The sequence below is a fragment of the Geotrypetes seraphini genome, chromosome 11 (genome assembly GCF_902459505.1).
Source record: "Geotrypetes seraphini chromosome 11, aGeoSer1.1, whole genome shotgun sequence".
Lineage (NCBI taxonomy): Eukaryota > Metazoa > Chordata > Amphibia > Gymnophiona > Dermophiidae > Geotrypetes > Geotrypetes seraphini.
The window spans coordinates 125,919,214-125,932,338 of NC_047094.1; the positions used below are offsets into that span (position 1 = coordinate 125,919,214).

Genomic DNA, 13,125 nt, shown 5'->3' on the forward strand with positions numbered 1-13,125 from the left:
GAACCCGTGCTCTTCAATATCTTTATAAACGATCTGGACACTGGTACGACGAGTGAGGTGATTAAATTTGCGGATGATACGAAGTTATTCAGAGTAGTGAAGACACAGGGGGATTGCGAAGATCTACAAAGTGACATAATCAAGCTCGAGAAATGGGCATCGACATGGTAAATGAGATTCAACGTAGATAAGTGCAAAGTGATGCATGTCGGTAACAAAAATCTCATGCATGTAAACAGGATGTCCGGGGCGGTACTTGGAGAGACCTCCCAAGAAAGAGATTTGGGAGTTCTGATCGACAAGTCGATGAAACTGTCTGCACAATGTGCTGCGGCGGCAAAAAGGGCGAACAGAATGCTAGGAATGATAAAGAAGGGGATTACGAATAGATCGGAGAAGGTTATCATGCCGCTTTACCGGGCCATGGTATGCCCCCACCTGGAATACTGCGTCCAGCACTGGTCACCGTACATGAAGAAAGACACGGTACTACTTGAGAGGGTCCAGAGAAGAGTGACTAAAATGGTTAAGGGGCTGGAGGAGTTGCCATACAGTGAGAGATTGGAGAAACTGGGCCTCTTCTCCCTTGAAAAGAGGAGACTGAGAGGAGACATGATCGAAATATTCAAAATACTGAAGGGAATAGACTTAGTAGATAAAGACAGGCTGTTCACACTCTCCAAGGTAGGGAGACCGAGAGGGCACTATCTAAAGTTAAAAGGGGATAGATTCTGTACAAATGTAAGAAAGTTCTTCTTCACCCAGAGAGTGGTAGAGAGCTGGAACGCTCTTCTGGAGTCTGTTGTAGGGGAAAACACCCTCCAGGGTTTCAAGACTAAGCTGGACATTTAGAGCACTGGTCCGCCTGAGCGGACTGCTGGGCAGGATGGACCACTGGTTTGACCCAGCAGCAGCAATTCTTATGTTCTTATGTTAAACTCCTCTCCCCTGATCATGCAAAATCTAAGGGCCGTGGAGTCTTTTTTGGTTATGTGGTCCAATCCAATATTCAGCCAGGGCCCACATAACTGTCTTCTGTGGGGCTCCAACTGAATATCAACTGGGACTTGCTTAAACTCTGGTGGCCTGCACAAGAAACTTAGCCTTGGATATTCAGTGCCAATGCCTGCACATATCTTGGCACTGAATATCTGGGACTAATTTAGCTGGCCATGGTTAGTGTTTAAAAAAATACTGACCACTGCCGCTGAATATTGGCTGAACAGTGCACAAAACGTTAAACAAAAAAACCAGGAGTGGTCGTTCTGTCCTGTCCTGTCCCTCATGCTCCCTCCTCCCTCCCTGTCTCCTGCTCCCTCCATTCAAGCTGTTTCTCATACATTTCTCTCTTTCCATCATCAGAGTCATCCCTCAAAGCACTGATAACGGCAAACTCCTGGAGTGTGGGGCCGCAAACCCTGCCACTTTGACTCTAACAGTGACCAGTTTCATCCTGAATGTGCTGTGTGAGTACTGTAGACCGAGGTGAGAAAGCAAACTCCACCAACTAGCAGGGAATGAACATGGTATATTGATCTTGCCTCTCTACAGCTGAAAAATGCTTTGGGGGCAGTTCAATCAACTGGTAACAAGATCAGTATCAGAAGCCCAACTTTTTGCTCAAGCCTTCATGTTGCAATAATCCTATGGCAGTGGGCTTTGACTTCTGCCTGCTTGTCCCTTCTGCATCCTGCTAGCTTTCTATTTCTGTTCTATTATTAATGGCCTTCCTTTCATCTTTATTGTATATGATGATTAATGGTTAACTGCCTTGCTCTGCTCCACATGAAAGATAGACTATTAAATTCAATACACCAAAAATCATGTTTATTTATTTAAAACACTCGTAGCCCGCATATCAACCATCTATGACAGGGGTAGGCAATTCCGGTCCTCGAGAGCCACAGGCAGGTCAGGTTTTCAGGATATCCACAATGAATATGTATGAGATAGATTTGCATGCACTGCCTCCTTGAGATGCAAATCTATCTCATGCATATTTATTGTGGATATCCTGAAAATCTGACCTGCCTGTGGCTCTCGAGGATTGCCTACCCCTGATCTATGTAGATAACAATATATACATAATTAAAACAAAACATGACATACATAATAAAACAAAATATAACAGATTATTAAAATAATAGCATACAATAAACCACTTACACTACAGGGATTCAAAGAAGGTTTGGATAAATTCCTGAAGGATAAGGGGATTGAGGGGTACGGATAGAAGTAGAGATAGGTTATAGGAAGAGTCAGGGACCACTTGACAGGTCATGAACCTGATGGGCCGCCGCAGGTGCAGACTGCTGGGCGCGATGGACCTCTGGTCTGACCCAGTAGAGGTAACTTCTTATGTTCTTATGTACACATATGCCTTAAAATAAAAAGCAAGCCATTACAAGATTACAAAGTATCCAAATTTGAAAAAGCAAGTTGAAAAAAATAGGCTTTCAAATTTTCCAAAATGCCAGAGGTCAGACGGATAGAATCTGGAACCAAGTTCCATAGTGAAGGTCCAGCTACTTGGAACATACGTGATCGATTTGCAACTTCGGTGACGGAACATAGAGTGGGAACAGCCTAAAAAGCTCTGTCTTGTGATCCCAAAGAACGAGAAGGCACATAAGTCTGCAGCAGAGAAGTAATTACCTTGGGCAATAGATCCTGGACAGATTTGAATACCAAGGTTAGAAGCTTAAATTGTATTCTCCAAACAACCGGCAACCAGTGAAGTTCGGCCAGCACAGGTGTAACATGGGAATAAAGGGGCAATCTAGCTATTACCCTGGCAGCGATATTTTGAGCCACCTGAAGCGCTCTGAGTGAAGTCTTTGGCAAGCCCCAAAAAACAGAATTACAATAGTCTAGATGTGGTAAAATAAAACTCTGCATAACCAATCTAAAGTTTGTAGCTGACAGCAAATCCCTTAGTTTTAACCCCATTCTTATTTTAAAGAAAACAGTTTTAACTACTGAGGCAATGTGGCTGCGAAAATTAATGAGGTATCAAGGATTACTCCCAAACTCTTAATTTCCTGCTGTATTAAAATGGTAACCCCAGCATATACACTGGAGCACCTTCGATACCAGTGGAGGAAAGCCATAAAATCTTAAAATAAAATAAAATAAAATAAAAAATAAAAAAAAAATAAAATAAAATAAAATAAAAATAAAAATAAAATAAAACATAAAATAAAAAAAGTGCACTAGCGGCTGCTACGCGGTAATGGCCCCGAAGCCCATAGAGATATAAAGGGCTTTGGGGCTGTTGCTGTGCGGCTTTGTAAAACTTTGAAACATTTAGGCAAAGATGGTTCATAGTCATCCATTGCTGAATCTCATCCATATAATGCAACGACAACTGGAAGCCCTGTTTGCAAGATGCTGGAAATTCAAACAGAAACTGCAGATCATCTGCATTGATGCGATATTGCAGACCGAAGTCTACAAACAACTTCCCAATAGGTGCCAGGAAAAGATTGCATGTGCTGAACTTAAGCTATTTGTATTGTCAGTTTAAGGTGCATGCTCAAAATCTCCACTGTTGGATGTGATGCGTGCACAGAGATGCTTACTTCAATTTAACGCACCTATTGATATTGGCCTTAATAATAATCTTCATCCAGCCAACACAGATAAACCTTAAATCCCCAGTACTGTATATGGTCTGGATATTACCTCAATTTTTTCAACAAATATAATATTGAACAAGACGCCTCAGCCCCACCACTCCACCACAAAAAGTTTCCTTTAAATCGCGGGAAGTACCATGTGGTGCTTCATCATTGGCTGTCATTCATTTTATAAAAAATTTTTTTATGTAAATTTTTTCTTTTTCTCTTCTACTTTTTACATTGATCCTTTATATTAATATTATATATATTATATCATTTATACAAATGCAATTGAGAGATATAATATTAATATAAAGGATCAATGTAAAAAGTAGAAAAGAAAAAGAAAAAATTTACATAAAAAATTTTTTTTATAAAATGAATGACAGCCAATGATGAAGCACCACATGGTACTTCCCGCGATTTAAAGGAAACTTTTTGTGGTGGAGTGGTGGGGCTGAGGCGTCTTGTTCAATATTATATTTGTTGAAAAAATTGAGGTAATATCCAGACCATATACAATACTGGGGATTTAAGGTACTTCAATTTAACAGCATCTCAATGACACACTGGTCCAAGCGCTCCCACTCTCCAGGATATGTTTTGAAGTACATTTATTAAGTGGAGTTTAAAAGAAATATTACACTACATATCTGTGGCATGATTATTTTATAGGCCTATTCTAGGCCTATTTGTGAACTAAGTTTTATTATTGCACACCCATAAAATAGGTCCCATTATTTTAAACAGCGTTAAAGTGGGCAAATCATGAAACTCAACTTATCTCTTCTGACCTGAGCCAATCTGGAAGCTCTGAACCATAAAGTCCCTTTTTTTTTTCTTTCTGTACAGTCCCACCACTGGCCCCCATCATTGAAGGTTATAATCAGCCCCTGGTAAAAGCTGGAGAGATCCTTAAGCTGAGATGCATCTCCCAAGGTGGGAACCCACTAGCCACCCTGCAGTGGTCAAAGGTAAGGCTGGAAGATGTAGGAAAGTGAGAATAGAGCAGTATATCAGATTCATAATAAACATGAACATAATAACTCTCAGACGTGACATTTGCAATTTGAGTAACATATATCATGAGTGTGTCAGACAGCAGAGAGAATGACATATACTATTCTAGTCTGTTTCTTATAGCCTGCAAATTTCAGCTTGGATTCTTTGTGGGTTACAAACCCTCATTTCAGGGAAGTTATACACAGGGGCGTGCTGTTGCTTGAAAATTATATGAAAACGTCTGTGACAATTGGGAGGCTATTTTAAAGTTTTATATGGCATTGGTACATGTAAATAGATTTACACATGTAACTGGACATATGGGCTATCAGCTAGTTTATTCAAGCCATTACTCTACATGTGTATACATGTATCCATAGCATGCATAGATTTGAAGGGAGTTGGTTCTGGGCACTGTTTGGATGGGCCAGTTAGGTGTATGAATATTTCCAATTTTGCATCAGCAATGAACCCATACTTTGTTAATATGCCTATCAGCACAGAAGTGTCAGCTAATCACTGGTTTCAACAAGCTTTGGAGGAGAGGGAATTTGTTTTTACCTCTCTGGTGCTTAAAATCATCACAAAAATCCAAAACTTAACCCTTTCAGGACCATAAGGATCGTAGGCCAATTTTTGTGGTTTTGACGACATTTTTATGGTAAAAAGGGCTTGCAGATGCCAAAAAATTGATTTTTTTTGTGAAATATCATTATTTTTATTTAAAAAAATCACACTTCTGGCTTATGGACAGTGTGGCAAGTGAATCTTCTCGTCAATCTAGCAACGACGCTAATGAATGAATGTCGGAACCAGTTTGTTTACATAAAGGCAGTATCATATGGAATCCGTACATATCAAATTTAGAACTGTAGACTATCCCAATCAAAATTTATAGGATTTTAAAGTTATGGAACAAATATGTCCCTTGGTCCTGAAAGGGTTAAAGTCAATTTTATATCTGGGTGTATGTAGTTATGTGTGCCTTGTGAGTGTATGAGTACAGAAAGGTGCCATTTTCAGATATATGTCCACTATTTGGCCAATATTCAGAGCTATTGAAAAGGCCAGAAACAGCACTGACTGCATTTAACCAGCTAAGCACTATTTAACCAAACACTAAGCACAAAATAACCACTTATCTCTGCGGACTATTAACGGTTAACTGCTAAAAGTTAACCAGCTTTTCTTTATACTACAATACAATTATTTGAAATAATAATCTAAAAAAAAAGTTAACCAGCTATATCACAAGATAACTGACAATTTTCAGTGCTGACCAGCCAAATCGGGCCTTGCAAATAGCAGTCCTATCTATGGTCGCTATAAACTTAACCAGCCAGTGCTGAATATTGACTTAGCTGGTTATGCCAGCCAAAAATTAACTGGATATATATTCAATGCTGGTCACCAGAAGTGACCCCAACACTGAATAGCTGCAGTCAACACCGACTGCAGTATTTGCTGGCTTGCCTCCCATGGATTCAATATTGGCTGATATTTAATATTCTATAAGATTTCATGTAAGTGCTACAGCATATAACTGGAAGGGGATGTACATGTGGGCAGAGCATGGGAGAGGCATGGGTATGTCTCCAACATATGTGCGCAATTTACAGAATACTACAAGTTCTGCACATTGCACTTAGACTTCCACCTGGCTCATAGGATCACATCTAAATTTAGGCATGCTAGTTCAGATTTACACTAGTATTCTAGAATGACATCTTGGCACACAAAAGCAGTTATAGAACTGGCTCTCAGTGTGCAGTGTTGGCATGCCTTACTGGAAATAACAAGTTACAGAACGACTGTCATCGCATTTTCTACCTCAACTCTTTAACTCACTCCTCTGGATTCCCAATATCATGAAATCTGGCACTTACACACAAAAAGGGCAATTGTATAAAGTGCACCTAAATTTAGGCGCTAATAACGCACACATGTTTATAGACTAATAGCACTTATGCCCGTGATTTGTTCCATTTATTAGCAATGTTAACATGGATGGAGCAAGGACTTGTTATGGGGACGTTCCCTAGCGACATGTGCAACTTATGTAATCATGTAAGTCAGGGGTGTCAAAGTCCCTCCTCGAGGGCCGCAATCCAGTCGGGTTTTCAGGATGTCCCCAATGAATATGCATGAGATCTATTAGCATACAATGAAAGCAGTGCATGCAAATAGATCTCATGCATATTCATTGGGGAAATCCTGAAAACCCGACTGGATTGCGGCCCTCGAGGAGGGACTTTGACACCCCTGATGAAAGTAGTGCACTTGGGCATACCCACTTACACCTGTCATTGAGTTGACATAAGTGGCCGCACTAATATTTTGGTGTGTTAATGCCATTTTATGCCTGTATTCTACAACAGCTTAGGCGTGCCTTTGCGCCACTACAAAATTATCACTGAGTGCAGCTCTTTGTAGTGCCTGATTTATAGAACTGCATGCATAGGTTGCAAAATCACCTGCTTACACATGTAAGTGCAATTCCTGAGTTTCAGTATAGTAGCTCATGCCTCTAGGCTTCTTTGATGTACTGTGCTTGCAAAATGTCTTGAATTTTTTATGTTAAATCTTTTTTATTCAAAAAAAATAGAATAGAACATATACAAACACAGGAAACAAATATTCAAGTGCTGCTAAGAACACCCTCCCCAAACAAACCCATACCATAAACTGCACAGAGAAACAACCCATGGCAGCTGCAGAGTCTGGACCATAGGCGTCAGCTCTGCGGGTGCTAGTGCACCCCCAATAATCTTTCCAGTGCTGCCTAGACTAGGGCTACCAGATTTTACTATTGTAAAATCCAGACTCATGGCTCCGCCCCCAGGCCCACCCAGTTCTACTCAGCCCCACCCTGTTCTGCCCAAGTCCTGCCCCGTTCTGCCCCAGCTTTGCCACCCAGCCACGCCCCCCCCTCATCCTCTTCTTATGCTCAGAGCTGCGTCGGGAGGGTATTTCCGCATATGCAGGTGTGAAGGGATGACGTCATATGCATGAACGCATGTGCGTGATGTCACCGCGTTGCATCCGTGCATGCGCAGATGTCCTCCCAATGTGGTCCCAAGCGGGAAGCTTTTCAAAATCTGGACAAAGTGCGTGTAAATCGGCACATCTGGTAACCCTAGCCTAGATTTCATAGCAAAAATCTTCCCAATGTAGATCAACAGGGGAAAGCAGGAAGAAAAACAGTTTCTCTGCAGCTACTACTCCTGCCTCCCCCCTGCAGGCAAGATCCTGTCACAATACTTAGGATGATTGACTATAGTATAAATGTGTACATATAAGTAGGATGATTGATTATGGTATAAATGTGTCTGTATTGAAAACCATCTAAAAAACACTAACTCTGTATTGTAACACCGTTACAGAAACTCATGTATTGTAACACCATTATAGAAGCTCATGTAAATCACTCTGAATTGACTCCCCAATCTTTAGAAGCGGTATAGAAGCTTTCAATAAACATAAACATAGTAGACCAGGAGTTACACTGTCCTTAGTTATCCATCTATCAGGACAGGTCTCCAGGTCAATGCTAACTCCATCCAGATAGACAGGGTGGTCTGCAGTGATTTTCAGTGGCATTAACCAGATAATGCCACTGAAAATCTGGGTATAACCACAGTCAGCAGTGAAGCGAAGGAGTGGCCTAGTGGTTAGAGCTGCTACCCCAGCACCCTGAGGTTGTGGGTATGATCCTAGTACTGCTCCTTATGACCCTGGGCAAGTTGCCAAAGATACTGTAAATAGATTGTGAACCTACCCGGACAGATAGGATAAATGCTTAGAGTACTAGTCACTGTATTGTAAACCACTTCGGAGCCTTTCTTGGGTATGACAAAGTACAGAGTATCTTCCCAAGCCTGAATCTTTGGGTGGCACAAACTCTAAGGCTTGAATGTCTAAAAGCCTCTGAACTGTAACTGCGACCTTGCTTGCTTTCTCTGGTTGCCCTGTCAGGGAGTCTACAAACCCGTCCGTTAGGGGCTGGGCAAATTTAAGCTTGTAAGCATTCTGAATGATCTCGAGCACCCAACAGTCTGATGAGATGTTTGAGTTTTAACTCTGGTGTTCCTAATAGGGCTGACTTGCTCTTTTCCTGAATCTAAGACAGGGCTGGCGGGATCCTTGTCACAGTATATAACCATATAATACCTAGTATCGTGTACTATATTCATACTAAATCCTACATATTTGCACACAATATACTTGTATCATGTTCTGTGTTGTGTCCCTAATCGGGGCTAGCCAGTTATCTCCTCTATGTTGCTTTATTAGTTAAAGTAGCCTGTGAAGAGGATGGTCTTTATCCCTTTCTTGAACTTTCTGATGTCCTTTTCTAGTTTTAATTCCTTCGGAAGGGAGTTCCACCATCTTGGAGCCATCACTGAGGGCATTCTTACCCTAATGCTTTTGGATTTGATGTCTCTGAAGGAGAATATTTCCAACAGGTATTCTTGGCTTGAGCACTGGGAGCATGCTGGTGTATGGTACTGTAGTCTGGCATCTAGATATTGAGGTTTTGAGAGATGAATGATTTTGTGTTCAAGCAACAAGATCTTCAATTTCACTTTGTTTTCAATCGGGAGCCAGTGTAACTCTTTCAGTAGCGGGGTGGTACTCATCTGCCTCAATTTTCCCAGCAGAAATTTTGCTTCTGCATTTTGTACCATTTGACTCTGCCTGATCATGTACTTCTGTACACCCATCAGGATTGCATTACAGTAGTCAAAGATTGAAAGTACCAGGGTTATTATTACGTTGGATATTGCTTGATAGGTGAGGTAGGCTTTAAGTCCTCTAACTCAGTAGAGTTTGTTATAAGCATTTTTCACGATGCGTTTTATCTGTAACATCATGACTAGGTTTGGGTTCAGCCATGCTCCTAGGTTCCTCACTCCTTCTGTGGATAATTTTATGGTATTGTCATAGAAACATAGAAACATAGAAGATGACGGCAGATAAGGGCCATAGCCCATCAGGTCTGCCCACTCTACTGACCCACCCCCAAGTCTACTATCCTAGGGATCCCATTCCTGGTGACAGGTTCCCTTGGCTTAACCCTCTAAGGGATCCCACTGGGCATCCCATTTGCTCTTAAATTCTTGTCGTTCAGAGTTAGTTGGTATCTTGGGCTATTCCCTCCCCATTTGTTAATTAGAAGTAGTTCTGTTTTATTCTTGTTAGCTACTAGTCCATTTGTTTGGAACCATCAAAGATTTTATCTAGGCCTATCTTAATCCACCGTTTAGTCTTTGCATCCTGTTTCTTCAGCAGGATGACCAGTTAAACATCATCTGCATAGATGTAGCATTCCCATCCCAGTTTTCTGATGAATTTCCACAGCGATTGGAGGAAGATACTGAATTGAACAGCATGGGTGACAAAGAGGAACCCTGTGGTACCCCTTCATCTGTTATTTTCCAGTTGCTTGTGCTCCCCTGCCGTTCTACCCTTGTTAGTCTTTTGGGTAGAAAGGACTCTATCCATGCCATGACTTTTTCTTTGATTTTAGCAGTGTGTGTTGGACTAGGTCGAAGGCTGCCAAGAGGTCTAAGAACCCCAGTAGTACGTCTTCTCATTTTGCTTGGTGTTTGAGGACTGAGTCCTGTACTGCTACTAGCACGGTTTCCATGCCCAGGTATCTTCTGAAACCTGACTGACCCTGGTCTAGCTTCAATGATTTTTCTAGAAAGTCTGATATTTGTGGGCAGGCTAGTTTGTCTATTAGTTTAGATATCCACAGTTGGTTGGCTATCGGTCTGCAGTTGGAGGGATCTTCTAGGTCTTTTTCTTTACTCTTCAGGATGGGCCTGATGACTGAGAGTTTCCATTTAGGTGGAACATGTCCGGACTGTAATGATTCATTGATAAGGTCTGTGAGGTAGGAGAGTCCTGGTCCTTCAAATTCTCTCATCGGGTGTATCAGGAAAGGAAAGGGAAAGGGATTGGATCTTGCATAACAACCACACTCAAAGCGGTTTACATACGGGTACTTCAAGCATTTTCCCTATCTGTCCTGGTGGGCTCACAATCTATCTAATATACCTGGAGCCCAGGGTCACAAGGAGCAGCGTGGGGTTTGAACCCACAACCTCAAGGTGCAGAGGCTGTTGCTCTAACCACTATGCCACACTCTACTCAGGCATATGTTGAGGGATGGTGGGCCTGGTTTCACTCTTAAGATTCCTAGCAGCCCTATCTATTTATTGATCTAGATGGATTTCAACATCTTTTGCAGGCTAATCTGAGGTGGATTCTAGATGTAAAACTGTGATGATTCATGTTGGAAGATTAATGATTTTCACTGATGGTCTTTAGAGGCTGTAAGCAGGTTTGGTTTTCAGGATACCTTAAATGGATACGCACAAGATAGATTACAAATAATGTGCCTTACCTACCCTGTATGCAGATTTGTCTTGTGCGTATTCATTATGGATATTCTGAAAAGCTGCCCGAATTTTGGCCAGCCCAAACACGAAGTAAAAACCACTGGTGTAGGTCTACTCTCACAGCAGACATCTCTTTCTGTATAGAATGAAAGTGTCATTTCCACTAACTGGGAGACGGATGACATTCTCCGGTCATCCCGGAGCCTCTTGTCTCTGAATATTAAACCAGAAGATAACATGGTAGTGCTGAGCTGTGAAGCACTCAACCAGGTCACTCCTATAGCCCTCAAAACCAGCATTGCCTTGAACGTTGTTTGTAAGTACAAACCTTTATACTATACTCCACAACATTCCCCTCTCCCCTACTCATAGTCAGTGCTCTTCTACCATTTCCTATCTTTCTTTTACTTACACTGCTCCTACATCTTCCTGAAGAGCTTGCTCCTATGAAAGGCTAAGAATATGGGAGCTGTGAACTCTCTGACAGCTGATGCACTTGTATTCTCAGTGGCTGTATGCTGTTCCTACAGAGCTTCTGCTGGGAAAGGCTGGCAGTGCAGGAGCTTTGAGCTCCCCACCGCTAATGCTCCTTCACCATTTCCTACAGCCTGTAAAGCTTTATGCTGGAAAGAGTTGATACAGCTACAGTCTGTTCTTGTTATTTACAGAAGTATGGTTCCTATAAATGTTCATGAAATTGCAAACAATGAAACTCTGAGCCTATGGGGGAATGGAGGTTAGGTTCCAGCAGAATACATTGCACCTCAAAACTGTGGAAAGAGAACAATGGATCCTGTTGAGATAATAGGGTTAGGTTCCCGCACGGGACAGCACTTGAAGTACCAGTAGGTCAGGGCTGCCCACACTTTTTGGGTTTGCAAGCTACTTTTAAAATGACCAAGTCAAAATGATCTACCAATAATAAAAACACTAAACATATACCCCCCTCTTTTGCTACGGTGCGCTAGCTGATTTAGCGCACGCTAAGTGCTAATGCGCCCATTATTTTCTATGGACGCGTTAGCATTTAGTGCGCGTTAAATTGGCTGGCGCGCCTTAGTAAAAGACCCCCATATTTATTTTTATATATACCGAGTGCACCTCTTCTGTCCTCCAGACTTCGTACCATTCCCCAACCAATATCTCTCTCTGTCACTCCAGGAGTCCAACTTTTCTTCTTCTCTCCTCCACCCCTATTGGCAACATGTCTCCCTCTTCTGTTATGATATTAAATCTCACTGTTCTTCCTCAGGGTCTCTCCCCTCTATCTCTTCTGTCTGCACCTCCCATAGTCCTACATCTGCCCCCCTCTCTTCTGCCTCCCCTTTGCATCAGGTTTCTCCCTCTCTCTATTGTCCTTCTGCTAACATTTTGAGTCCTCCCACCTTTGATCCATGTCTTTCTGTCTCTCTCACTCTCTTTGTCTTCCCCTTCCCCAGGGCCTGGCATCTCTCTCTCCTTGGTTCAGGGTGTTTCCATTCTCTAACCCCTCTAGTAGTTCAGGATCTGCCCTGTCTTCCCCCTCCCTTTTGGTTCAAGGCTGCTTTCCCGCCTCTCTTCAAGGTCCTTTTGTCTCCCCCCCCCCAATTCTGCGTCTCTAAGGCATCTCCCATCCCACCGGGGTCCTCACGACGGGCAAAGTCTTACCCCGATGTGCGGAGCCTTACCTCCGCTGCTTCCCTCAGACTGGATTATCGAGCAGTTCTTGCCTCCGATCTTCCCTCTGGGCCTACCACAGTTTAAAGCAGAGCGAACGTAGCAGGCTGCCATTGGCCTCTGTAGCACGTTTCCTCTGCTGCGGTCCCGCACCTCCTCTGACATCAGGGGTGGGACCACGGTAGAGGGAATGTGCTACAGAGGCTGACGGCAGCCTGCTACGTTCGCTCTGCAGGCTGCTGTAATTACTGTAAAGGTGAGAGAGTGACCATGGGGGGAATACGCTAGGGAGAATACTGGCTCTGCGATCTACCGGCATTGCCTTTGCGATTGACCGGTAGATTGCGATCAACGTTTTGGGCACCCCTGCAGTAGATGCTTATAATTCACGCTCTGAGTACATGAGGGTCATATCTGGAAGTAAACATCAGACCGCAAGG

General features: G+C 42.6%; 1 protein-coding gene across 5 annotated transcripts in view; it reads left to right on the forward strand.

Moving 5' to 3' along the window:
- Positions 1-13,125, forward strand: part of NPHS1 (NPHS1 adhesion molecule, nephrin) — a 164,167-nt gene that overhangs the window by 30,202 nt on the left and 120,840 nt on the right. For 4 of the 5 annotated variants that reach the window (XR_004536509.1, XR_004536510.1, XM_033914958.1 and 1 more), the window contains 3 exons: positions 1,363-1,466; positions 4,473-4,594; positions 11,174-11,345. Coding sequence is in view for 3 of the 5 variants with exons in the window: in XM_033914958.1 (XP_033770849.1) it covers positions 1,363-1,466; positions 4,473-4,594; positions 11,174-11,345 (398 nt within the window). In the remaining 2 variants the exon portion in view is untranslated. Of the gene's footprint in view, positions 1-1,362; positions 1,486-4,472; positions 4,595-11,173; positions 11,346-13,125 lie in introns of those variants that run through there. The other variant, XM_033914960.1, reaches the window with a different exon arrangement.